The sequence below is a fragment of the Vigna angularis genome, chromosome 10 (assembly GCF_016808095.1).
Source record: "Vigna angularis cultivar LongXiaoDou No.4 chromosome 10, ASM1680809v1, whole genome shotgun sequence".
NCBI classification, from domain to species: Eukaryota; Viridiplantae; Streptophyta; class Magnoliopsida; order Fabales; family Fabaceae; genus Vigna; species Vigna angularis.
The window spans coordinates 8,774,356-8,799,790 of NC_068979.1; the positions used below are offsets into that span (position 1 = coordinate 8,774,356).

General features: G+C 37.7%; 3 protein-coding genes and 1 pseudogene across 3 annotated transcripts; 3 read left to right on the forward strand and 1 right to left on the reverse strand.

Moving 5' to 3' along the window:
* The first annotated feature begins 9,328 nt into the window (after positions 1 to 9,328).
* LOC108334829 (uncharacterized) lies at positions 9,329 to 11,314 on the forward strand (annotated as a pseudogene).
* Positions 11,315 to 13,503: 2,189 nt separating this feature from the next.
* LOC108334597 (uncharacterized) lies at positions 13,504 to 14,916 on the reverse strand. Its single transcript, XM_017570462.2, has one exon. It carries the CDS (start codon positions 14,731 to 14,733, stop codon positions 13,840 to 13,842), a length of 894 nt encoding a protein of 297 aa, XP_017425951.2. The 5' UTR covers positions 14,734 to 14,916; the 3' UTR covers positions 13,504 to 13,839.
* A 2,066-nt stretch (positions 14,917 to 16,982) lies between these two features.
* LOC128194372 (uncharacterized) lies at positions 16,983 to 17,921 on the forward strand. Its single transcript, XM_052869955.1, has 2 exons — positions 16,983 to 17,030; positions 17,109 to 17,921. Exons 1-2 carry the CDS (start codon positions 16,983 to 16,985, stop codon positions 17,919 to 17,921), a joined length of 861 nt encoding a protein of 286 aa, XP_052725915.1.
* Positions 17,922 to 18,154: 233 nt separating this feature from the next.
* LOC108322736 (receptor-like cytoplasmic kinase 176) lies at positions 18,155 to 22,068 on the forward strand. The gene is made up of 6 exons (XM_052869726.1): positions 18,155 to 18,310; positions 19,111 to 19,427; positions 19,640 to 19,775; positions 19,864 to 20,006; positions 20,084 to 20,207; positions 21,491 to 22,068. The coding sequence occupies exons 1-6, from the start codon at positions 18,196 to 18,198 to the stop codon at positions 21,919 to 21,921; spliced, it is 1,266 nt and encodes a 421-aa protein (XP_052725686.1). The 5' UTR covers positions 18,155 to 18,195; the 3' UTR covers positions 21,922 to 22,068.
* Positions 22,069 to 25,435: the final 3,367 nt, after the last annotated feature.

Below are 25,435 nucleotides of genomic sequence, written 5' to 3' on the forward strand. Positions count from 1 at the left end.
AGTTAATCGATTAGTACAGAGAAAATTCGTGTTTTAGCCTCTAGACTTGAGTTAATCGATTAGCACTTGAGTTAATCGATTAGCTACATCAGTTATGGAAACATAACAGCCTGGAACACGTTTTTTTTTTAGCGTGCAAGGTTAGGGAATCTTCCCACAAACCATTCTTTCCGGATTTTGGGGCTGGAAAATGGATTAGGATGGCCAGATGTTGGTCTTTTATTGCTAAATTACAATATCTTGGGTCCTTGCTTGTCTTGGAGCCATTTCTTTAAAATCCAAATCAGACTTGGAAGTTTGGGGAGAATGGAGAGCTTTTTGGTGTGAGGAGAACGAAACTCTAAGTGTGCAGAGGTGTTGGAGCTTGCTTGGTCTACCAAGGAAGGGAAGAGTTACTCTCTTGGTAGAAGAAGTTAAGATCTTCAAGAGGTAAGGGGAGCTAATCTATGTATTTTACCTTGTGGAAAATTGGTATGAATTGGATGAAATGTTTTAAGCATATGGAGATGATGTTAGATTGATCCTTAATCTTTGGTTCTCTGTTTGAATCTATGGATTTGTTATTATCAATATGATAAGGTGAGATAATCAAACGATAGATTGAGAATTCTGAATATGAAAGAAGCTTGAAGGTAAAGTTGTAAGGGGAGTTAGATCTTTTGTTTGATTGATGATTCATACTGTATTAATGCAAATCTGGAAATTTGGGGATGAATATTGGGTTTCTGGTTTTCTGGGTTTCTGGATGTCGCGACTTTGCAGAATTCTGCAGAACGCGCGTACGTCCAATTTTGATGAGTCAAAATTGGACGTTCGTCCAAGTTGCTCGACCAATTAGTGGTCGGCAGAAATGGTATGAGCGTTCGGTTATGGTGTTCTAAGGTAACGAGCGTTCGCGTTCGTCCTTAAGTGATGTTAGTAATTTAGACGTTCGTCCTTAATTTGTATTCTGATGAAGTTATCCCGAGCGTTCGGTCTTGGTAGATTAGTGTGAACGTTCGTTCTCAATTTGGTATTTAAGGTTTTAAATCTTGAATGTTCGTTCTTAAATGGGTATAATTAAATTTCAATCCTGAGCGTTCGATCTTGTGAAATAGTGGTAGTAGGCGTTCGTCCTTAAAACGGTATTCTATAAGGTGATCTTTAGCGTTCGGTTTTGGTTTTATTGTGATGTGAGCGTTCGTTCTCAAGTTGGTATTTTTAGGTTTCAATCTTGAGTGTTCGTTCTTAAATTTATATTCTCAGGTTTCAATTCTGAGCGTTCGGTCTTCGCGTAGTATCCTAAGGTTTCAATCATGAGCGTTCGGTATTAATCTGAGGTTTGGATACTAAACGGTCGGTTTTGATGTATTAGTGATTGTAGCGTTCGGTTTTAATTAGGTAGTTTCTAATGGTGATCTCGAGCGTTCGTCTGGATGTATTATTATTTTGAGCGATCGTTGTTAAATTGATATTCAAAACTTTGATTTTGAACGTTCGGCCTTAAGTTGATACTATTAAGTGTAGATCTTTAGCGTTCGGTTTTGGTGGATAAATAGCCTTCGGCCTTAAGTTGCTTATTCTTAAGTTTTCGGTCTCGAACGATCGGTTTTGGGTATTAGTGAGCGTTCGGTCAAATAGTGTGTAATCTAGTGAGGCGTTCGGTTACAGCGGTCAGCCCGAGAGTGTTTAAATAAATAGCGTTCGGCATGAAATTGTAGGATCTGATAGTCTCAGGCTTCAATCTAATGTGTTCATACGTATTATGTGTTAGTGAACGTTCGGTCGTGTTAGTGTTTGCAATTAACGATCGTCCATAGCGAGTGTCCAATTTTGGTGATGGTTTCAAAGCTGTTTGAGTTACCTAAATATGGGTATTAAAAGGATATAAAGAAAATGTGTTATGTGTACACTGTTTTGAGTTATTGATATATCTATTCAATATGGAAATGTTGGGTGATCTGTTTGAGATTGCAAATTGATACGAGAATGGTGTTTGGATGGTTAAGTACTGTTGAAATCATGGTTGTATATGATTTTATTATGAGTTTCATGTTAAATGAAGAACTTGAATTGTTTACAATTTGGTATTGTGATGATTATGTGATGATGATATGATATGTGCGTTATGGTATGGTTGGATTGGTATTGTGAGGATTATTGGATATGTGTATTTTTGGCTGGTTGGTGTCATTAAATGAGTGGTGGATAGTAAGTGTTGTGGTTGCTGGCCCGGGGAAGCTCTATAGACTAATGGGAAGTAACCCTATACACGGGTGACGTGTGTAACCGCCCGGGGAATCTCTTACATTTATGTAAGAGTGATGGGGGTGACGTGGGGTACTAGTCCGGTGAAGCTCATTACAAATTTGATTGGCGTTGTGCTTGCGGGCCCGGGGAATCTCTTTAGGCAAGTGATGAGGGGTATACTTGCACTTGTCCGGGGAAGCTCTTGATTAGAGTGATGGAGGGTGACTTGTGTACTTGCTCGAGGAATCTCCCTATAGAGTGATGGGAAGCAGCACTACACATTAGGGTAATGTGTAACAGCCTGGGGAAGCTCTGAAAAGAGTGATGGGAGTGACGCTAGTACATATTGGTGTATGCATTCTAATTTGATATTTTGATACATATTGGTATATACATATGATTGAAGCATAATTCGTACTTGGGTATATAGTTTGATCTGGTTAAGGTGTGGATGATAGTATGTTATTATGAGTATATTTATGATGTATATGAATTGTATTTTTGTTAGCTCACCCTTGCTTGTTTGTGCATGTGAATGCGATGATCGTGTAATGTGTGATGTTATACGGGAGCAGATGTTATTGCAGATGTGATGGCTGATGTTTCTGAACATGCATAAAGGATGAAATAGAGATGGGATAGATGACTGGGAATGTATTTGTTTATATTCGATCCTTACTATTTAAACGTTTTATTTTCGGAATAATCGGTTTGTAATAAATAACGTACTATTTTTCTGTTGAGGTTGAATATTAAAAATTTGAATTTTTACTTACGTGTTTTACGGAAAAATTAGTCGGCGTACACACCAAATTTCGGGGTGTTACACCTGAGGTCGCCGTTAACGCTGTGCTCGGTAGAGGCTGTGGCGTGGGTGTGCATCAGAGTTGGGTTTCATCAAATGGAGAGAATTTCTGAAACAAAGCAAACCCTTGGTCCTATTTGCTATTCCTTTTCTAAAATAAATACAAAACAATAAAACAAAAAAAATAATAATAACCTTTCCTGCTTGCCACACCCATTTTCCATCCACACCCCCTTTCATTTGGGCTTAAACCTTTCTGCCAATAAAAAAAAGAAGAATAATCAGATTTGGGCATACATTTCAGGATGCACTTCTGTTTTCATCTTTACACCCTTGACAGACACAAGTTGAAGAAAAAGTATTGGTCCAAACGAAGGAGTTCAATTTTATTCTCTGCACCCCTGGTTTTTATCTCTGCACCCCTATTCTTATTGGTCTCGCTTTATTTTTAAAGTTTTTATTTCTTTATTTCTTTTACTGTAGCCCTTTGTATGATAACTACACTCTTGTATATTGTATCTTATATTTTGTCGGGTTTGTTCATAAAAAATAAAAAAAAATATAAAATTAAAAAATGAAAAATAAAAAATATATAAAATAAACAAACAAAGCCGTATGAGTGCTCGTGCGATCGTACGCATCAGCTTAGTACTCGTTACCCAAAATATAAAACAAAACAATGAAAAAGCCGTATGAGTGCTCGTGCGATCGTACGCATCAGCCTAGTACTCATTACGCAAAACAATAAAAAACAATGAAAAAGCTGTGTGAGTACTCGTGCGATCGTACGCATCAGCCTAGTACTCATTACGCAAAACAATAAAAAAACAAGGAAAAAGCCATGTGAGTGCTCGTGCGATCGTACGCATCAGCCTAGTACTCATTACGCAAAAAATCTAAATATTACATCAAAAAAACATCAATTTGCCTATAAATAAGCCATTCTCGGCGTCTGAGCGGCATTTCTGACTTCCCTGCTCTCTCTCTACTCCTCTCTTCTCTCTACTCCTCTCTTCTCTCTACTCCTCTCTCTTCTGAGCATCTGGAGTCTGCGCGGAGCCTCTGCCACCGTGCCTTCTGAAGAGTCTGAGATCGACGAGGAGCCTCTGCAAGCCTACTTCTCCAGGTAAGTCCTCTGCACCTGGATCTCCCTTTCTTTCTGCTTGCCTTTCTTCTTGCGCTTTCTCAGCTTTTCTCACCCTCTCCCTTTTCCTGCTTTCCTGTATTTTTTCTTCTCCTTTCCTGCTTTCCTTTATTTTTCTTCTCTGCTTTCCTCTTTTCTTCGTTTCCATTTTTTTTTTAAACTTAAAAAAAAAACTTAAAACACAACTGTCTTAAAACATAAGGGGTATATAGGCTGGAAACCAGACGTTAATCTCCCTTCGATTGAAGGTATTTCAGAGACAATCGGGTAGAACAACGCCACGTACCCCACTAAAAACAAAATAAACACAGAAACTTAATTTACAAGAACAACAAGGACAACAGGACATAGATCCGTTTAGGAACCTTTTGCAAGGACCGTGAAACAGATCTGAGACCAGACACAGAAACACCAAAACCGTCAGGACAAAATAAATCTAAAAGGAAACAAGAACAAATAAAAAACACTTAACTAAGAATCTAATATTTTTTTTATGCTTTTTATGAGTTATGCTTTTTATGAGTTATGCTTTGTTCTTTTTTTTTTTTTTATGTTTTAGAATACTAGAGAGGCATGATGAGTGAGATGGAAATCGAGAGATACACCAGTCAGCGGTGGCGTCCTACCGAAGATCAGGTCAAGATGATGACCAACATCTACAACTACAGGGTCACACATCCAAGCAGAGCTCAAGTCGTCGAGATTGCGTCTCGACTAAGGGCTTTTGGAGAAGCCACTGAATACAACGTGCACTGCTGGTTCAACAACCACGGCAATCGGGTCAGGCGCTTGCAAGCGGAGATAGACCCCACTGGCACTATCTTTTCAATGCTGCCGCGATATATGTACGGTAAGACTCTGATCATATCTCTAATGAATTTTCCTTTCCTCTTCTATTATTAACACAATTTTTTTTTTTGAAAGAATATGACTGGGTAATTATGAGGGCACCGAGGCTGCTGGATCTGTTCCCCATTCCGATCATCATTGACGACGATAGAGATGAACGACAGATCCCTCCACCTAAGCCCTCTGCATTCCGCACTAGAGATCCCTCGACGGAGCTTACCCTAAGATCTCCACCCAGCAACAACTTTCAATTTTAATGTTTTCTGTTTTTTTTTTTAATGTTTTATTGGCCGAGTGTGGCCATAATTTGAATAAGGCATGTAATATGGACAATTAATAATTTTTTTTTTATGTTTTATTTTTATTTTTATTATGGTGTGTAATATTAACGATCAAAAATGATCGACCCTCGAACAACTTTATTTTCATATATCTACTGCAATTTTATTTTCAGATCTCCATTTCTCCATTACTGTAATTTTGCTATTATGAATGAAATATTTTCTTAGTCTAAAAATTTTCAATCAATTATGAGTATGAAACAACTAAGAAATTTTATTTACAGTGAAGGAAAAAAATGAGATCAAAAGCGAAAATGATAAACAAAACTTTCTATGAATTATTTGTAAAAAAATTGGGCTGAAGGTGAGCCTCTAATTAAACTGAGGGTCGAAAAAAAATCAATGACTATGCAAAACAAAATTTAATTTTTTTTTTTCGAAATTTTTTTTTTCTTTTTAGTAAAACATTAAAAATCACGAAGCAACTAAAACACAAAACACAATTTTTTTTTTTAACAAAAACTAAATAAATAAATAAAAACAGAACACATATTAACGAAACAAAAGACCTAATACCGAATCAAAATATCAAAGCAGATAAAACATATATGTCAAAAACAGCAAACAAAACACATATTTACAAAACATACATTAACAAAATAACAGACTTGAAACAGAACACAATTTTTTTTTTATATATATATTTTTTAAATAATAATAATAATTTGTAAACTAAGAAAATCAGAATTCTCCCCTAATTCGCAAATTAAGAAAATTAAGGGAAGAAGGAATAGGAAAACTCCCCTCGTTATGGTGGCAGTTGCCAAATTTGGACAATCAGGGATAAGCTTTCCATCACATGATTCAGCAGAGAAAATTTTAAGAGGAACTGCTTCATCAGTATAGCTTTATCATCCATAGCAAGATGTTTCTTCTTTCTTCTCACAGCAAACTGTTGCAGCAATATCTCTTCTTCATTAATCATGTATTCCTTAATGTTAGCACCTGTATTCTTTTTGAACTCTGCATCCTTGTCATCAAACTCACGATTAATAGCATCTGTAATAAACTTAGAGTTTGGCTGTAATGCATAATCAATTTCAGCACAAATGGAGCAAGAACCAGATTCGCAATCACATTCAAAATTTTCAGAAAACTGTGTTAAATCAAAGTTTAGTCCTAACTCTATAAAATCATCAGATTTCACAGTTTCTCTTTCAAAATCAATATTGACGCGACTTTGACCAATGGGTTCAATGGCTGACACTGAATTAAAAATTTTAGAATGGTCAATCGAATTTGTATCAGTATCAGTCATAAACCCTATAGAATCAATGTGCGTCAAATCACATGCATTTGAATGTGTAGGCAAATTAGGTAAAATTGGAATCTCAGGTTCAGAATAAACCTGTTTTTGCTCACTGACAAGTTTCTTATCAAACTCCAAGTTATCAGCTGCATCCTCAGGGCTACCAGTGTCAGAATCCAGAACAAGTTGCTCAGGTTCTTCCTTTGCTACCTCAATTGGACTTTCACCAGCCAGCTTGCAGAGCAACTTCCTCGCTTCTGTTGGGGTTATATCCATCCAACATCCACCAGCAGCTGCATCCACAAGTATCCTTTCATTGTCCAGGAGCCCTTCATAAAAATAAATCAAGAGTAAATGCTCTGGAATTTGGTGGTTTGGACAAGTTGTGCAGAGCCTGTTAAACCTCTCCCAATATTCTGCCAGGCTTTCTTCTTGAAACTGCTCAATGGCAGTGATCTTCATCCTAATGCTGGTCACCTTTGCTGCTGGAAAGAACTTGTTGAAGAATTTTTGTTGTGTTTCCTGCCAACTATTAAAAGGATACTGGTATATGAACCAGTCTCTTGCTTCATCTTGAAGGGACATGGGAAACATTTTTATCAACACTGTCTCCTTTGAAACACCAGCAGGCCTCATAGATAAACACACCAAACTAAACTCCTTGAGGTGCCTGTATGGATCTTCATGTGCCAACCCAAGGAATTTGGGAAGACTCTTGACTAGCTCATACATCCAGTCTTGAGAATCTGTCATTTTCTCTATTCTAGTTCAAAACCTATCCCAGACCTGGACTTTCACTTCAAGCAAGGATTATAAAAAATATACAGAAGCATAACATGGAGTAAAACTAATATTTACAGTTTTTTTTTTATTTTTATACTTTTGTTTTAGTATTCACATAGCCAGAATAGGTAGACATGAAAAAATAAAAATAAAACAAATAAAAACTAAATACTAAAAATTACAAAAGAAATAAATCACGACACATTTGTACATGTTACACGCACACAAAAGACAGAACATAATTATAATATTTTTTTTTCATTTAACAGATAAAAGACATGCGACACACACAGAAAATAGAACATCACATCACAACACAAGATAAAACACAACACAATTAAACATGTTACACGCACAAACAAGACAATTTTTTTTTAAACAACAGCTAAATACAAAATACAACACAACAAAAATATAAAAGACAAAACATATATTACCAGCACGTAAATAAAAAAAAATATATAAAACAAGAACCTGGAACTGAAGTGACAACGCCGCCAAAATTTGCTGAAGGTGTCGTTGTCGCCTACAAAAATACAAAAGACAAAATACACAAAACACACATATTAACAGAACAAAAATTTACACAACAAAAATCTAAAACCGAACCGTTATTGGTCCCCGGCAGCGGCGCCAAAATTTGATACGACTGTCGCGGTCATACAAATTTGATTGCAGATAATGATGCAGTATAGCTAGGATGTGACTCCTAGGTCGTCTCTCAAGGACCAATTTGTCTCGGTTCAATCTCAGATTTTTTACACTTAAGTGGGGGGTTTTGTGATTTTTGGTTTGACACTAAAAAAATAAAAATAAATTAAATCTGGGATTTAAACACAACTTAATTTAAAAACACTGAAATAAATTTTAACGGTGGTAAAAAATGAATGGTAAAACCAGAAAATGTAAAATTCATCAATACTTGAAATGAAAACATTGTAACAGTAAACATGAAGAAAAATGTAACAGTCGTGTAAATAAAATTTACCCAAAGCATCAGTAAAATACATTGACTGAATTTAACGGTTCAGAAAATAATATACAGTAAAATAAAACAGATAACAAAAATAAAACACTTACCTGAAAATAGAATTCAATAAAGTTTTAACACTTGAAATAAAATTACTGAACAGTTAAAATAAAATATACAAACTGAAATGACGAAACTGTTTTAATTACTATAACACTGAAGAAAAATTCTTCATTGCATTGGAAAAATGAAAATCAAAAGATAGAGCTTCTTCCAGGCCTCCAGACGTGTCCCTTCTCCCTGCTGCTTGAAGTTCTCTTATAGCCTAAATTTTGGACAAGTGGCTTCCAGCTTTGAGACTTTTACGCTATTCATTTTGTCTCTTTGCATTAATTTCTTCATCAGCAAATTGTACTCCTTGGACGTGGGAAAAGAAGGTGAGGGCCCTCCATTTTACCAACTAACCTTGTCTTCATCTTCAATACCATTCCAGTGGGCTCTCTTCTCCATTCCTTCTTCTTTCACGTGTGTGCTGGGTGTGAGCTGCTGCCAATGTGCTGGACGGGTGGAGTTTGGACGTGAAGACCGTGAGTGCCTCTGCTCCAGCCAGCCGTGACAAAGCTTTCTCGCTTCCCCTCTGCTGGACGTGTCTTGCTGGCCTCCTTTGGTGTGTGACCGAGAGCTTTCCCAAGATGTGTGTGTTATCAACAAGAAGGTGAAGAATTTTTCTCGGTGGTGGCTACTCCAGCTCTAAGCTGCTGTCTTTTGCTCCATTTATCATCATGCAGCACCTTCATTCTCCATAACAATTGCAAGTGGCAGCTGCTCTCATCTTCTCCTTTCACTTTGCTGCACCGTGACACCTTCTTTCTCTTCTGGACCGTGGAGGCCGTGAGTTCTTCTTCTTGCTGGAACAAGTTTGCTGCTGGATGAAGATCTTCCTCTCGGTGGCAGCTGGATGTGCTTCTTCCCTTGCTTCTCTGAACCAGCTGTTGTACTCTCTTTTCATGGACGTGACAAAGCTGCATGCGTGGAGTGGTGGCTGGTGTTGCTGCTGCCATCTTCCGTCCAAGCTGCAAGGTGTTCTTCTTCCAAGACCAAGGCCGTGAGTGAAACTTCTCTACGTGGCTGGACTGCTGCTGCAATGAAGAACCGAGAATCCCCACCATCCATGTACATCTCTCATTTCTAATTCACATTTTCAGCAATGACACTTAGCATTGTGGAGTCCCGTGAACGTGACCTTCAAAGTGGTGGCCCCATTCTTTAATTTGGTGTCTCCACTTCCTTCCAAAAAGAATAAAAGATTTTTCTATTTTGTCTTTGGAGGCCGTGATAACCAAGAGCTTTTGCTGCTGTCTGAGATTCACCAATCTTTATGGGGATGAAGGCCTCTGGATAAAAAGAATTCGGTAGTGCATGTGCTGTCCGTGACCCTCTTCTAAATGACCCATTGGCAGACTTTTCAATTTAAGAATAATATTTTCTTTTCTAAGTGGTAGCCCTGTTGCTTGCTGGATGACATCACCATCCACTTCTTCTTTCATTCTCTCTTTTTATCCGCGAAAAGCACCCCATCTTCTTATGAATTTGACTTAAACCAACTCCATGTCTTCCAATGCTCCAAGTACAAAGATTCTCTAGCAAAACTAAAAACATATTCTTCTAGCCATCCTTTGCACGGCTGATTCCAACTCTGTGTAAAATTTGTTTTGGATGAAAGAAACCGTGCTTACATAATCATACACACACAATCACGCTGCTCTTGGACATGACATTGATGACCGAAACCTCTTAGAACTTCGTGAACTAAACATCTTATTTTCATTTTTTCCTTTTCAAACACAAAGTAAATTAATGCATAGCTTCTTCCAATTAAATAACTCTGTGTAATTGAATATTCTTCCAAATGTCCAAATTTGTATTTCCAAAATTTTCTCTGCAATTACTACTGCAATTACTAATGCACATAATTAGCTCAGATAATTCAATATTAATTAAAATAAGAATTTCTAATCAAATTAAGCACAATTAGCAAAAACGGAAAAATACTAGACAATTAAGCACAATTCCCTGAAGAAAATAATGATTCATCAGCGGGCCCAATTATGCCAAGCACTCGGCCAAAATGACGGACCTCAACGGCAACATTGTTGACGTTCCCAATCTGGGCAGGCACGACCCCGGTTACTGATACTTCGACGCGGTGAAGAAGCTTCCTGGCGTCAAGGAGCTCTTCGAGAAGCCCCCGGAGCTCCGCAAGCGGCGCACGCGGTATGACATTTATAAGCAGATTGATGCCAGTTATTACGGTTACCGTGATGACGAGGATGGCATGCTGGAGCGGCTGGAGGGCCCAGCGGAGGATGCGATGCGGCGAGAGGCGGCAGAGGAGTGGAGGAGATTGCATGAAGTGAGGAGGGAGGCGAGGAAGGGGGTGAAAAGTGGGGAGGTGGCAGAGGTGTCGGCGGTGGCTAGGGAGATGCTGAGGGAGGAGGAGGAGGTGGTGGAGAAGGAGAGGCAAAGAGAGAAAGAGGAGGAGAAGGAGAAGAGGGAGTTTATTGTGCACGTGCCGCTGCCGGATGAGAAGGAGATTGAAAGGAGGGTGCTGGAGAAGAAGAAGATGGAGTTGTTGAATAAGTATGTGAGTGAGGGGCTTATGGAGGAGCAGACCGAGGCCAAGGACATGCTCAATATTCAGCGTTAGCGGGGACTGTGCCAATATTTTAAAATGCTGTTGTAGTTGTAGCTCTGAAGCGGGAAATTGCAAATAGATTTGATTGTGGACAAATGCGCAAAGGTGGTGATGACTTCAAAAATCTTGTCCAAAATTGTGGTTCGTAAACTGCATTTTGGTTTAATCTTTTTATCTTGTGGCTTGAGTTTTGGTAAGCAAGTAGGTTGGATATAACTTAATACATGTTTCGATTGAATTAGTGTAAAACGTAGAGGAATGCGCAATTCGTGATCATGCACTTAAAACTCAAGACATACTCTTCACCGTACCAATCCACCGCACATTTTCACTATAAATTCACCACTGCCACTTTCTTTTTCTCACTTTTTTAATTGAAGGGTCCTCATCGTATCATGTTCAGCCCCTCTAATTTTTAGCTGACTATACTCTTTGATTTCACTCGCTATCAACCAGTTATTATATTTATATTCATTTCTATCTTCCCTCCCCTTTATGTATGAACTTCTTGACTGCGACCAACGTCCCCGCACCAAAAGTATATAATTCTTACCACAAAGTCGAAGGGCTCTTTTTGGATTCACGTAAGCAATGAAATTGGCTTTCTCATGGAGAAAGGCCAATAGCCTCGCAATAGACAAGGCTTATCTGAACCCAATGAAAAGCTTGTGGAATATGGTTGATGAGTCGATATTTTATTCACTCCATTTAGTTTATTGTACTAGAATTAATCAGGGAATTGTTCTTAAATGTCCGGTATTTTTCCATTTTTGTTAATTGTGCTTAATTTGATTGGAAATTCTTATTTTAATCAATTTGAATTATCTGAGCTTATTATTTTCATTAATGATTGCAGGAAAATTTTGAATTACATTTTAGGACAATTGGAAGAAGCTAATGCATTGATTTATTTTGTGTGTTGAAATGGAAAATTTGAAGTGAAATATTGGCCCACTTGATAGCTAAATTCACGTAGCAAATTGGAACACATTCCACGGCCATTCATTTATTTTTGCAGCAAGCATTGGATGTGTTGGATGGAAAACACCAAGCAAAAGAAGCTCCAAAATGAAGTGCTAAAATTATTAAAGAAAGTGGAGTCACGGCCATGCTTGGAATTAAATCAAATGGAGAAGAGGGGGCCACGTTGTTAAAGGAAGTGCAACTCACGGTTCTTATCTATTGGCTTCTTATCCATGTGAAAGATATACAAGTCCAGAAAATGTTTGGGAGAGAGCTATGGCCCACTTTTTGATGCCTTGAGAGCATATCACGGTCAGAGGAATTCAAAGAAGGATATATACTATTTGGTTACATTTAATGTGCTGTTTTATGTAAATCCATGCTATATCACTTGTTATATCTTGTTTGATTCCTTGTGTGAAACACATGCAGTTCCACAATAATTTCCATGTTAAAAACTGTACGAGTCGAGAAACTTCACCATGCTTTGGTTTGACATCAGCTTTAGAATTACATGAGGGCAGTCCTGAAGAGGTACATCTACTTTTATTATGGCCTTTTTTAAGATGTCTCAAACTGCATAGGAATATGGCTAGATACTGCTTATAGGACTTGTGCAGTCCTGCTCTCCCAATGTAGTATTTTGGGAGCGAGTTATGCTTAGTTGTGTTGTTCTCTAATATGGTATGTAAGCCTCTTTGATATCAATGTTGGGCTATCTGTAGATGTTCAGCTCCGCAAAATTTAGGCTCTAGATGTCCAATCTTGAGGGGTTGTGTGCTTAAGATAACCCATATTGATTAAGAATATGGTCTATACATTTTATAAGGCTTCGATAATGCTTGTTCCTTGAGCCGGCTTTTGGATGCAAGTTTGGCCCGGTTCATTTTTAATAGCATTTTTGCTAATATGCTTCAAAGATTTTGAGTTTGTCTTTTAATAAAGCTTCCATTCTCTGTCATATGATTACCCAGGCATATAACAAATGCTCTAGTTCTAAGGTCGGAACTTGAAAGTGCAGGATATGTTACTACTAATTCTTTCATTACTTGAAAAAAGGATCTGATGATGGTCTTCATCTGATTATTATTCACTAACCTAAATCAGTAGTAAAATAAAGTTTCTTGAGGGTGACTGGGTTGATTCTGTTATCTTGTATACTTTATATAATTGCTTAGTGCCTTGCAGAACATTTACAAGGGCAAGTATTTTTTTTTTTAAATTGCAGATTGCAGCATTATCAGTGGCTCTATTAAGAGCTTTAAATCTTACAGCCAGGTATTAAAGCACATAACAGAATATCTTTCTATCTTTCCTGAATTACTTTTCATATTGCTGATTGGAAAATTGTGTACATTAAATACTTTAAGTGCAACTTTAAGCTAGTATTTTCTATTTGATAGAGAAACACCCTGATATTACATATTTATATTCTTGGTTTCCAACTGCTGAAGCATTCCCTAATTTATGAATCATCCACTCCAAAATGCTTTCATATCTTTAATTTGAGCTGGGAATGGTAATATACAAACAGTGACAGTGCAGGTAATGAATCTAGAAAAGGAATGATAACAATAACGTAGCAATTACTCTATTTTGACCTTCATGGTATAGAATGAAGTTTACGAACCACAACTCAAGCCACAAGATAAAAAGATTAAACCAAAATGCAGTTTACTAACCACAATTTTGGGCAAGATTTTTGAAGTCATCACCACCATTGCGCATTTGTCCACAATCAAATCTATCTGCAATTTCCCGCTCCAGAGCTACAACTACAACAGCATTTTAAAATATTGGCACAGTCCCCGCTAACGCTGAATATTGAGCATGTCCTTGGCCTCGGTCTGCTCCTCCATAAGCCCCTCACTCACATACTTATTCAACAGCTCCATCTTCTTCTTCTCCAGCACCCTCCTCTCAATCTCCTTCTCATCCGGCAGAAGCACGTGCACAATAAACTCCCTCTTCTCCTTCTCCTCCTCTTTCTCTCTTTGCCTCTCCTCCACCACCTCCTCCTCCTCCCTCAGCATCTCCCTAGCCACCGCCGACACCTCTGCCACCTCCCCACTTTTCACCCCCTTCCTCGCCTCCCTCCTCACTTCATCCAATCTCCTCCACTCCTCTGCCGCCTCCCGCCGCATCGCATCCTCCGCTGGGCCCTCCAGCCGTTCCAGTACGCCATCCTCGTCATCACGGTAACCGTAATAACTCGCATCAATCCGCTTATAAATGTCATACCGCGTGCGCCGCTTGCGGAGCTCCGGGGGCTTCTCGAAGAGCTCCTTGACGCCGGGAAGCTTCTTCGCCGCGCCGAAGTATCGGTAACCGGGGCCGCGCCCGCCCGGGTTGGGAACGTCAACAATGTTGCCGTCGAGGTCCGTCATTTTGGCCGAGTGCTTGGCGTAATTGGGCCCGCCGAGCTCCACGATTCGTCGCTCCCAATGAGACTTCTCCCGAATGAGCTTGTTGATCTCGTCGTTGAGGTCACGCAGGCGGTGTTCGCCCAGACCCTCGTTCTGAATCTCCGCCACCTTCCGCCCGATCTCGCGCATGATCTGCTGGCGCCACTTGTCGGCCTCCGACAGGTCGCGGCACTCCGAAGCAAGGAACGGACGGCGTTCCTTCGGCTTCTTCTTCTCCTCCGCCTTCATCGTGATGAAGCGGTTCAGCATCGACTGCGCCTTCTCCTCGTTTCGAGCCATTTCCGATAACGAAAAGAAAAACCTAATTGAATGTGAATGCAGAATTTCACTGTTCCTTCTCTTCCTTGCGATTTGCGATTTGCAAGAACGTAACCCTAACCAAAACCCCTGTTTCGCTGTTTATGTTGCTGCAGAGAATCTCTACTGATAATCTACCAAACCTCTCTCTATCCACCATTAATTTCAACCCTTGGATGTATCACAGGGATAGCATTTTAAAGGCCAATATACTATCCTATTTTTTTTTAAAAAAAATCATTCATAAGTACTCATAAAAAACTCAGCTTTTTTTTTAAAGTGTTTTTAATATGTTCAAAATTATTTAAATTTGTGTCAATTTTATCCTTCTGTTAACTATTAAGAAATGGAGTTAATGCCTTCATGTGATAATAATTTTGTTCGTTTTAATGTATATTTCTCATGTTTGTTTTAAGAAAATATTATAAAAAGAAATAAAAAATTAAAGGATATATGATAGTAATCCAATTTGGTTCATGGTAAGATATTTCAATAAAATAAGAAAACAGAATAACACATTAAAAATCCAAGTATAAGCTGAAAGTTTGTAAAAATAAAATAAAAAATGAATGATATATATATATATATATATATATATATATATATATATATATATATATATATATATATATATATATATATATATATATATATATATATATATATATATATAAGAAAAACAAAATCTACAAATATTGCGTCTTAAGGGATTTATATTACAAGTAGCTGCTAATCTCTTATATGAAGAATTCATGTGTGAGAGGTAGTTAATCCTCATGAGTATCATATGATCTTATATTAAGATATGATTTTACAAAAAAAGAAAGAGAAATTTATGATACAGTGAAAGAGTGTGAGGGAGTAAAAGTTTAGGATATTAATTCATTAATCACTATTATTTCCCAAAGTAAATAAGACACCAACAAATTGAAGGAGTATAGGCTCATTTTCTTTGGTAGGTTATGTTTATAAAATTATCTCTAATGTGTTTGTAAATACGATTAAGAAAATTTTCACAAAAGTTATAGATAAAATATCTATATGAAAAAATTAATTCTGTTTTTATTTGATTAGTATTTTCTATTAAGTATTAAATTCATTTTAGTTAATGATTTCCTGTGAATGACTATTTTAAATTAATTAATTCAATTTATAAATTTTGGAACAATTAGAAAATTATAAAAACGTAAAAAAAAATCTTGAGATAAACTTTCTCAAAATACCTATTTCAACATGATTTTAGATAGGTTTAACATAAAAAATTTTCACTTAGTGTGACTCTTGTAAGGACCGAGCGTCCTTTTTAATTAAAGTGGTGGGGAAGGGCTGCACGTTTGAAGGAAAGTGGGAAAGGGAGCAGCTGCACGTTCGGTTGAAGTGGAGGGGGCACACGTTCGGCCAAAATATTGGAGCGTTCGGTCTTATGTTCTACGAACCTCAGCGTTTCTCTCTGGCTAAAAGTCAATAATATATTAGACGTTCGTCCAAACAATATTCAACATGATAGTGTTCGGTTTCGTCTTATTTGATCTCAAGCGTTCGTCCAAATAGTAAGTACACGATCATAGCGTTCGGCCCAATAGTGTTTAATTGAATATGATGTTCGGGTTTTAACGTTCGTCCTAACAGTGCTCGACCAAATACTGGTTGGCTGTCGAGCGCACGTCCGTATAGTGCTCGACCAACAGTGGTCGGCCAAAAATAGAACGAGCGTTCGGTCTTGTACTCTCAGATAGCGAGCGTAAACGTTCGTCCTGCGCTAGTGATATCAGCGTTCGGCCCTGATCGTGTATTAAGTGATAATAGCGTTCAGTTGTTAGAATAGGTTAAATCATGATTTTGGTACCGTTCGGTTAGGTGGTAATTTGTGTTGCTCGGTCGAGGTTTATTTTATACTGTTCGGTTGATATTTGATTGAATAGTTTTCTGTTAAGTATCGAACTGTTACTGTTCGGCCTGGAATGTTTAGAACCGTTCAGTTAAGAATCGGATTTAGTACCGTTCGGTCAGTCTATGATTTATTACTGTTCGGTTAAGTGTTGATTCGGTCAGGAGTGTAGACGATCGTCCAACTTCTTTAGGTGTTCGACATAGTCCTAGGTGTTCGATCAATAGTCCAAACGTTCGTCCTAATGGTGTCCGGTTTAATAGTGTTTCTTTCATCTTGAGTGTTCAGTCTTGAATTGGTATTCTTAGGTTTCCATCTTGAACGTTCGGCCGAATAGTGTTCAATGACGCTCGGTTTTGGCGTTAGGTCAAATAGTGCTCAATCTAATATGGTGCTCGTTTTGTAGCGTTCGGCCTGATTATGCTTGATCTTTAACGTCCGTCCTAATTGTGTTCGGCCTGGTGATTAGAAAATAGCGTTCGTTCGTAGCGTCCGTCCAGATAGCATAGTGTTCGGCAATAAGACGAAGGGGGAATCTGAAGGACAGCAGAGTCAGCCTGCTAGGAATGGGGGATCATCTGGATCTCGTGGTGGGTTTAGCACCAAGAAGACCCCGTATGCTAGACCATCCTTTTCTTCTGGGTCTAAGGGTTCATCCTATCAACCATCTGTGCAGTCAGGATCAGCCGGGCCATCCGGCACCGTTAAATGTTTTAAATGTGGAGGACCTCATTATCCGAGCAACTGCCCTATGGGAAGAAGAGCAGTGAAGTGTTTCAAGTGCGGGAAAGAGGGGCACTTTGCCGATGAGTGTACTTCTGCAGTAGGATTAGGTTCTCAAGCACAGAAGACTAATTTGCCTTCACCAAGGGAAGGTGGCAGACCTCCGACAATGGGCAGAGTGTACGCCCTGGTAGGGTCAGAGGCAGTCAGCTCAGGTAACCTCATCATCTGCATTTGTTTACTTCTTGGTGTGCCTTGTGTTGTGCTTTTTAATTCGGGGACAGCACACTCCTTCAGAGCTAAGGCATGTGTTGAAAAGTTGGGTATGTCTGTAGAAGAGTTAGGCGTTGATCTGGTGGTGTCTACACCAACATCAGGGTTAATCAGGATGTATTCTGTGTGTGCGATTGTTGTAGAGGGACGTCGATTCAAGGTAAACCTTGTCTGTTTATCTTTGCCAAGATTAGAAGTAATCTTGGAAATAGATTGGTTATCTACCGATCGCATCCTGGTTGACTGCGGTAATAAGGAGATGTTGTTTCCTGATGAAGACGAATAATTGTCGTTGTCGATCGACGTCTTGAGACAAGACCTCCTGGAAGGTGCTAGTTGCTTCTTAGTATTATCACATATAGAAGCTACTCAAATTTCAGATCATGCGGCGCAGGAGAGTCAAAGTCTAAACCTCGTAGTGGTGAACGACTTCTTAGATGTTTTCCTGAAGAAGTTTCTGGTTTACCTCCTCCATGTGAGCATGAAGGTCAACTTTAGTGCAGTGCTTGGAATATTGAGAGAGAATATTGTATGCCAAGCTGTCTAAGTGTAAGTTTTGGATGGAAGAAGTTGTTATGGAATATTTTCTTCAGTTCTGGAATATTTTCTTCAGTTCTCTCTTCATGGGGTGCTGCTTCAGTGCCCAAATCAAAGCTGAGAGCCCTCCACGCAACGGTAATAAACATTCTTGCATGTGTTGTTTTCACTCTTCTCTGCCCCCTTTTGCTTTAACTTTTTAGATTGATCAGCTTGTTTAAATTCCTAGAGTTTGAATGACTTAACTAACTGCTGCGTTTGTGTTTTTGCTGTTCTTTCTGATAAAATACGGTTTTTGGGTACTTGAAACATGGATGTTATGTTAGTTTTGGCAGATTCATGCGTGGAAGAGGAAAGCTATTTTTGGACTTTTTTGTGCTTTCGAAGTATGATTCACTGATCGCAACACGAGGGTGACTTGCTTTAATTGGTTTTTTGTGCTTGCTTGGTAGCTTTTTGCTGTCGTGTAGGATTTGGTGAAGGTGCAAGAGTTTATGATGAAGATAAATAATAAGTGGAACCCTATTGTTGGCTTCTTGCAAAAGATTTTGGAAACAGTAAAAAATTGAATTTTTGATTTATTTAGTTTGGATTGGAACATTGAATGAGTCAATCCTCGTGTCAGGATTTTCCCACTGTCTTCGATTTAACTTGCCTTTTTCAGTTGTTAAGACGAAACCCAGGGCGAGAATTAGAATTGAAAATCTTCAACCCTTGGCGTGCTTTGTGAAATAAGTCATGTAATTTTTGAAGTGTCGGATGTTTTAATGCTCTAACCAAACATTGCAATGTATAATTGGTAGGAAAGTTGTTGTCTTCTCTATGTAACCCTGATCGTGATATTTCTATTCAAGCCTAAGCTTGATTTGTTACTATAGTTTAAAATGCTTATTTTATGGTCTGAAAAGTGAACTTTGTTTTTCTTTTGAAATGGGCAGGTTTGAGCTCAAAGGATGGTAACACAGAAGAGGATGGCTTAAGCGGCAAGATCTCCACTCCCTCCGTGCCTCCAACACCAAGGACAGAGGGTGAGATCTTGAAGTCCTCAAATATGAAAAGCTTCACCTTTGTTCAGCTAAAAACTGCTACAAGGAACTTTCGTCCAGATAGTGTGGTGGGTGAAGGGGGGTTTGGTCGTGTTTTTAAGGGGTGGATTGATGAGCAATCACTTGCACCAGTTAGACCAGGGACTGGATTGGTCATTGCTGTGAAGATGCTTAACCAAGAAGGTCTGCAGGGACACAGTGAATGGTTGGTGAGTGTCACTTAGTAGGGCTTGTTTACAATTTGGAACTTTGCTTGAATCCTCAGAATTTAAGATGCAGTTTTAATGCTCTGGGAAATGCCAAAATTAGTTTCGATGGGTTTTTCTTTGTCTTTGAGGAATTCCTTTATTGGATACATGTAGCAAACATTAGTATTTTGGATGATTTTCTTTGTTTGTAATTAATTAGCCTTGTGCTATAGACAGAAATCAACTACCTGGGGCAGCTGCATCATCCTAATCTTGTGAAACTGATTGGTTACTGCTTAGAGGATCACCAAAGGCTTTTGGTGTATGAGTTTTTGACAAAGGGAAGTTTGGATAATCATTTATTTAGGAGTAAGTTATCCATTGTTTATCCAATGTGTGACATTGTTTATTTCCTTAAACATCTCAGTCTCTCAATAATGTGCTCTTTTTGGAACAGGAGGTTCTTACTTTCAACCACTTTCTTGGAACATCCGAATGAAGGTTGCTCTTGATGCTGCTAAGGGTCTTGCATATCTTCATAGCGATGAAGCAAAAGTGATATATCGAGACTTCAAAGCTTCTAATATCTTACTTGATTCGGTAAGCCAATCTCATTGAACTTATATTTTACTAATCATAACACACTATTTTCTAACATTCCTTTTTGTTGATGACAGAATTACAATGCAAAACTTTCTGATTTTGGCTTGGCAAAGGATGGACCAGCAGGTGATGAAAGCCATGTCTCTACAAGGGTAATGGGCACTTATGGCTATGCTGCTCCTGAATATATTGCCACAGGTACCTCATTTGTTGAGTACTCAGTTTATGAGCACTTTAATTGGTCATACAAACTTCTTTAGATATAATATAATCATGTCTTCTAAATTATTCTGCACCAATCATGTAATAATTACCAGAAAGAAGAAACCCCCTTATTTGTTCTGTTTCAAACTATGGTGGAGCTTTTAAGCTTCTTTTTCACCCTTCATTAGTAAGCAACAATCTCACACTGCAGCACATTTCATTTCCCAATCACATCTTTCATATTACTACTGAATTAGAATTTGGGCCTAGAGGTTCTATGCTTCAAGGCTCTTAGAATTTTTGGTAAACTCGTTAGAAAATGATATACCATCAAAAGTTTAGTGCAAGTCATGTCCTAAAAGCAGTTAACTTGTTTACAAACATAGCAGGGTGAAATTGACTAGGGCATTTTGCTATGCTAACTGAAATTCAGACATCTCCCAAAGATACACTGTACAATCCATTCACTTTCACAAACACAAAGACTTCTGTGACTAAAAGGCATGAATAAGGTATAGCTCATGGTTATGTGGATATGATGTGATATGGCCACATAGCAAATTTTAAAAGCATAGTACACAATGCGACCAGTATGCAATACTAATAGTATTAATTGATAAAGCTCAAATCTTAAATGATAGAACTGATTTAAAGATGAGCATGTGTCATTCTAAGCTCAGTAGAATTGCATAATACATCTACAGATAATCTCATCTGTGTTACTATAGAAGTTTAAAACAAGTGAATAAAATTATAAAATGCAGTCAAAATGTCCATAAATTCTCACAAACAACTATGACATTAACATGATTATTATTTTGAAGTATTCAAAGTTCTTTTAAGGATTAGTGTTGACTCCAGTTCTTGTCATTTTGAAGTATTCAAACTGCAGGTAGAAGTTTTGTGACTTCTAAGTGTCCATAAATTGTCTGACGAATACCATCTCACATAAGTATGCCAGGAACTCAATTATTATTTCAAAGTATTCAAAGTGTTTTGAAGTATCAAAGTTGAATCTGTTACTATTATTATTTTGAGGTCTCAATGCTATGTCTGGAGTTCAAGTGTAAGTTTGAGTTTTTACATCGAGCATAAATGAGAAAGATAAATAACATATAAATAAAAAGATCCAGAAACCTATTGTTGTAAGGTTTTGGATTGGAGGTAGTGTCATAATTACACTATAACGTCATGCATGATGAAACACTACATTTGAAGTCTCTTGAAGTGTTTAAATAGAATCAAAGTTGAGACCTTGCTCTTGTGTTTTTGTGAAGGTCACTTGACAAAGAAGAGTGATGTCTACAGTTTTGGGGTTGTTCTGCTTGAAATCATGTCTGGCAAACGTGCCCTTGACAGCAACAGGCCAAGTGGGGAGCACAATTTAATTGAATGGGCCAAACCATACCTCAGCAACAAACGCAGGATCTTCCAAGTCATGGATGCTCGCATCGAAGGCCAATACTCGACGCGCGAAGCCATGAAAGTAGCCAACCTTGCCATTCAATGCCTCTCTGTGGAGCCAAGATTTAGACCAAAAATGGATGAAGTGGTGAGAGCATTGGAGGAACTTCAGGATTCTAGTGAAAAAACTGTTGCAGGGGTGGGAAGCCATCGTCATCATCAAACTGGGAGGAGTGATCATAGCTCAAGAAGCAGTGGCTACAGACAACATAGAGGTAAACAACATGAAACAACAAAGAAGTGAAAGTGCATGTTGGTTTCAAGTTATCTGATTGCTGGAGTTCGTAATTGTACGTGTATGTATATCATGATGAACTTCCACTTAAACTTGTCTTAAGATTTCTAATTGTTGTACAGTTGTTGATTCAGTAATAATATTCAAATTTTCATACTAGCGTTTTTGAAGCATGGTATTGATATTAGAAATGATATTTTGACACATTATACAAAAATTTACTTTTTAATGACCAAAATTTACTTTTTAATGACCATTTTTGTAACATCCCAAAATACAGTAATTACCATAATCCAGAATTAATTACAATTAACAGTAAATCAATGCAGTCTTTCCATTAATAAAATGAGTTTAAAAGCCGAACGGCTTGAATACAGAATTAACGTGCACGAAACGGAAACAGGGTGATTCTAGAACGAACGGTTTTACAAAATAATGAACCGAACGTTAAAATAAAAGCTAATCATCTACACTCCTATCATTAACGAGCGCTCTAGGGCTCGGCCTTGACTTCCACCTCGACAAGATTTTCTTCTTCAATGACGTTTTCCAGAGTGGCCTCGCCTTCTGCTCACATCCACACGGATGATCATTGCAAGGACAGGACGAACGTACATAACAGTAGACAACACAAGGAAAAACGAAAGGGTAAACTTATATAATTTAATTCATAAAATCAACACATACATTTTAACATTTCAATTCACACATACAGCAAGTAACTTAACATAGAATAACATAGAAATATATATATATAAGACAGACCGTTCGGACTGTATGAATCTGTGTAGTTACAAGCGTCCTTGCACCCGAGTGGTGTAGTAACTGGGATACACTCAACAGCTGCCACTCGAGGTTAGTCCGTTCTTACGTCGCCCATGTTAACTTATGGACTAAGGACCTCCTGCCGTTCCCACACATGACTACCCTCCTCTACATGAAGATGAGTATCACGGAACATCAGGATGGACAGCGAGTCCTAACTTATCCACAGTCATACTTTACCAAATTTAATATTTAACATATCTGAGACGTTCCTCCTTGGAACGCTCGTTCAAATTCCATAATCGTATAATCATTTAATATAGTGTTCACACTGTAATTTCTTATAAATTATCATCATTCTCATCTTTAGATTTAAGAGTATAAAAAGACAAACGTTCCGTCCTTTGAAGGATTAGGACGAACGTCCAAATAAGGCACTGGATGGACGAACGTGACTATCTATTTGGTCAGTTAAATGAACTGACTCAATTGAAGGTGTACTGATACTTAGAAAAATTTCATAATAAAGATCTTGGACCAGATTTAATATAAGAAGGATGGTCAATAATACTTAGAAATTTTCTTTGAAGAAGTTTGCATATGAAAGACCGATACTAGTATTTGAACGAACGTAAGAAGATGAATATTTTAATACTTGAACGAACGCTGTTTTATCCAAGTGGTTATTCAATATTACGAGCGCTTGGTATGTGACCGAGCACCGATTATGACGAACGCTAGGTAGATGACCGAGCATCAATTATGACGAACGCTTGGTATAAGACCGAGCGCTATTTAGGACGAACGCTTGGTATAAGACCGAGCGCTATTTAGGACGAACGCTTGGTATAAGACCGAGCGCTATTTAGGACGAACGTTCGGTATAAGACCGAACGTTACTTATTTCAGTTTTATTCAATTTAAGGTGTACGACATCTCTATGCTGAGCCGAACGCTCAAACATAGTAATTCGAATAAGGACGCTCGTTCAAAAACCGAATTCTTCCCAAATGAAAGAATCCTACTCTAAGTCATTTTTAGGGAAACCGAACGGTATAAGACCGTACGATAACGATCGTAATTTATCATAGGGAAATTATCATATCCAGATTTTCAACTAAGTTAACTCAACCTTTCTCATGTGATTCCTACTTTGAAAATTCATATCCATTATCAATTCTCATACTATACAGATTTCATTATATTAATAAATCAAACTATACTATAATCATACACCTTTCATACGTATCCAAATCAACATGCATTTCAAACAACAGAAAACATATTCAATATCAATGATCGTTCATAACAGCTAAATCGGCATACTTTTCATACATCCAAATCAAATCATACAACATGCAAGTATAAATTAAATATATAAGCTTCCCTTACCCGGATCAGTATGCGAACGTCCTAAAGCAAGGGTATGGTGCATCCTCTAACAGCGTTCTACCCTCAGTTTTACTAAACACTTTCACTTGATCTAAACACCAAAATCAGAGATGACTCAGATATAATCCATGCATGAACCCAGAACTTGGTTTCGCATGAAACCCTAATGGACGAACTACTAGAGAAGAGGACTTACCAGCTTAGATTCTAATTCTGTTCGGTCCAAAATAACGTCCGCGTCTCCGGGAACGTTCCTACGGTTCTGAAATGTGATCGGAGGAGAGGCGTGAGATTTACAGTAGAAAGAAGTTGGGAGTTCTAGAGAGAAGTTGGAGAAGATGAAGGGTTGAGTTTCGTGAGGAAGAAGGTGAATGCAGAGAGTGAGAGGAAGTGGTTTTCAGAGAAATCATTTTCTCCCCCACGTCAAACGGTCATACACCCTCATACTGCCACCTGTTCCCCCACTACAGATTTACGAAGGTTCTAAAATGACACTTGGCAGGCGTGTGTCAGTGTGTGTGCGTGCGTTTTTCAGTGCATGCAGAGAGTATGTAAGTGGGTTTTAAATTGCCTGAGCAGTGACGTGGACTGCACTACAGGTAGGTTTTAATGCTTTTAAATTTGATTTGACTTAAGTTGCAGTGTTAATTATCTAGGGTCTCACAATTTTACTCTTATAACATGTGTTAAATAAATATAAATGTGTATTATTTTACTATTTTATGACCATTGGTATTGAAATAATGGTAGGGTAACATATATTTATATTCATTTGATACAAATTATAAACCTAAAACGGTTATAAAAGAATAAAAGAGTAAAATTTTGTATTTTTAGTAAAGAAAAAATGTAAAAAATAAAGAAAGATAATATCAAATAAATGTAAAATTTTTGTGTCTAAGTATCATTTCTCTTGCTATTTAAATGAATTATTCATTGCTTCAAAGAGGATATGAACGACACAGTATCTCATCTAAAAATGGTTTATTAAACATGTATTATAAAATTATGATATTATAACATTAAAATATACATTATTCTTTATTTGTTATTATTATTATTCAATCAAAATTAATTCGTTAAAACATCGGTCTCTCATAGAGATGTTGAACATAAATCTTATAAGGAAACATGGAATAAACTTACCTTCCAAAATAACAGTTTAATACCTAACTGTAACATGCATAGATAATAAATTTAGAAATTACTTGGAGAAGCAGAAGATATTTGATCTATTCTATTTTCAGTTTTTATGGTTTCAGTGGTGGAAGAGAGAAATTATTCTTATTCTACTGTGTTTTTTTCTTTTTACTGCATAATTTCAATTGTGTGATTATTATATTAATGTTTATTGAGATTAAATTAT

Excerpts from the sequence above, each read along its gene's own strand:
- LOC108334597 (XM_017570462.2), bottom strand. The coding sequence starts at position 14,733 with ATGGCTCGAAACGAGGAGAAGGCGCAGTCGATGCTGAACCGCTTCATC.
- LOC128194372 (XM_052869955.1), top strand. The coding sequence starts at position 16,983 with ATGACGCTCGGTTTTGGCGTTAGGTCAAATAGTGCTCAATCTAATATG. Across the intron at positions 17,031-17,108 it reads ATAGTGCTCAATCTAATATG|AAAATAGCGTTCGTTCGTAG; the intron begins GTGCTCGTTTTG and ends CCTGGTGATTAG.
- LOC108322736 (XM_052869726.1), top strand. The coding sequence starts at position 18,196 with ATGGAAGAAGTTGTTATGGAATATTTTCTTCAGTTCTGGAATATTTTC. Across the intron at positions 18,311-19,110 it reads TGAGAGCCCTCCACGCAACG|GTTTGAGCTCAAAGGATGGT; the intron begins GTAATAAACATT and ends TGAAATGGGCAG. Across the intron at positions 19,428-19,639 it reads AGGGACACAGTGAATGGTTG|ACAGAAATCAACTACCTGGG; the intron begins GTGAGTGTCACT and ends CTTGTGCTATAG.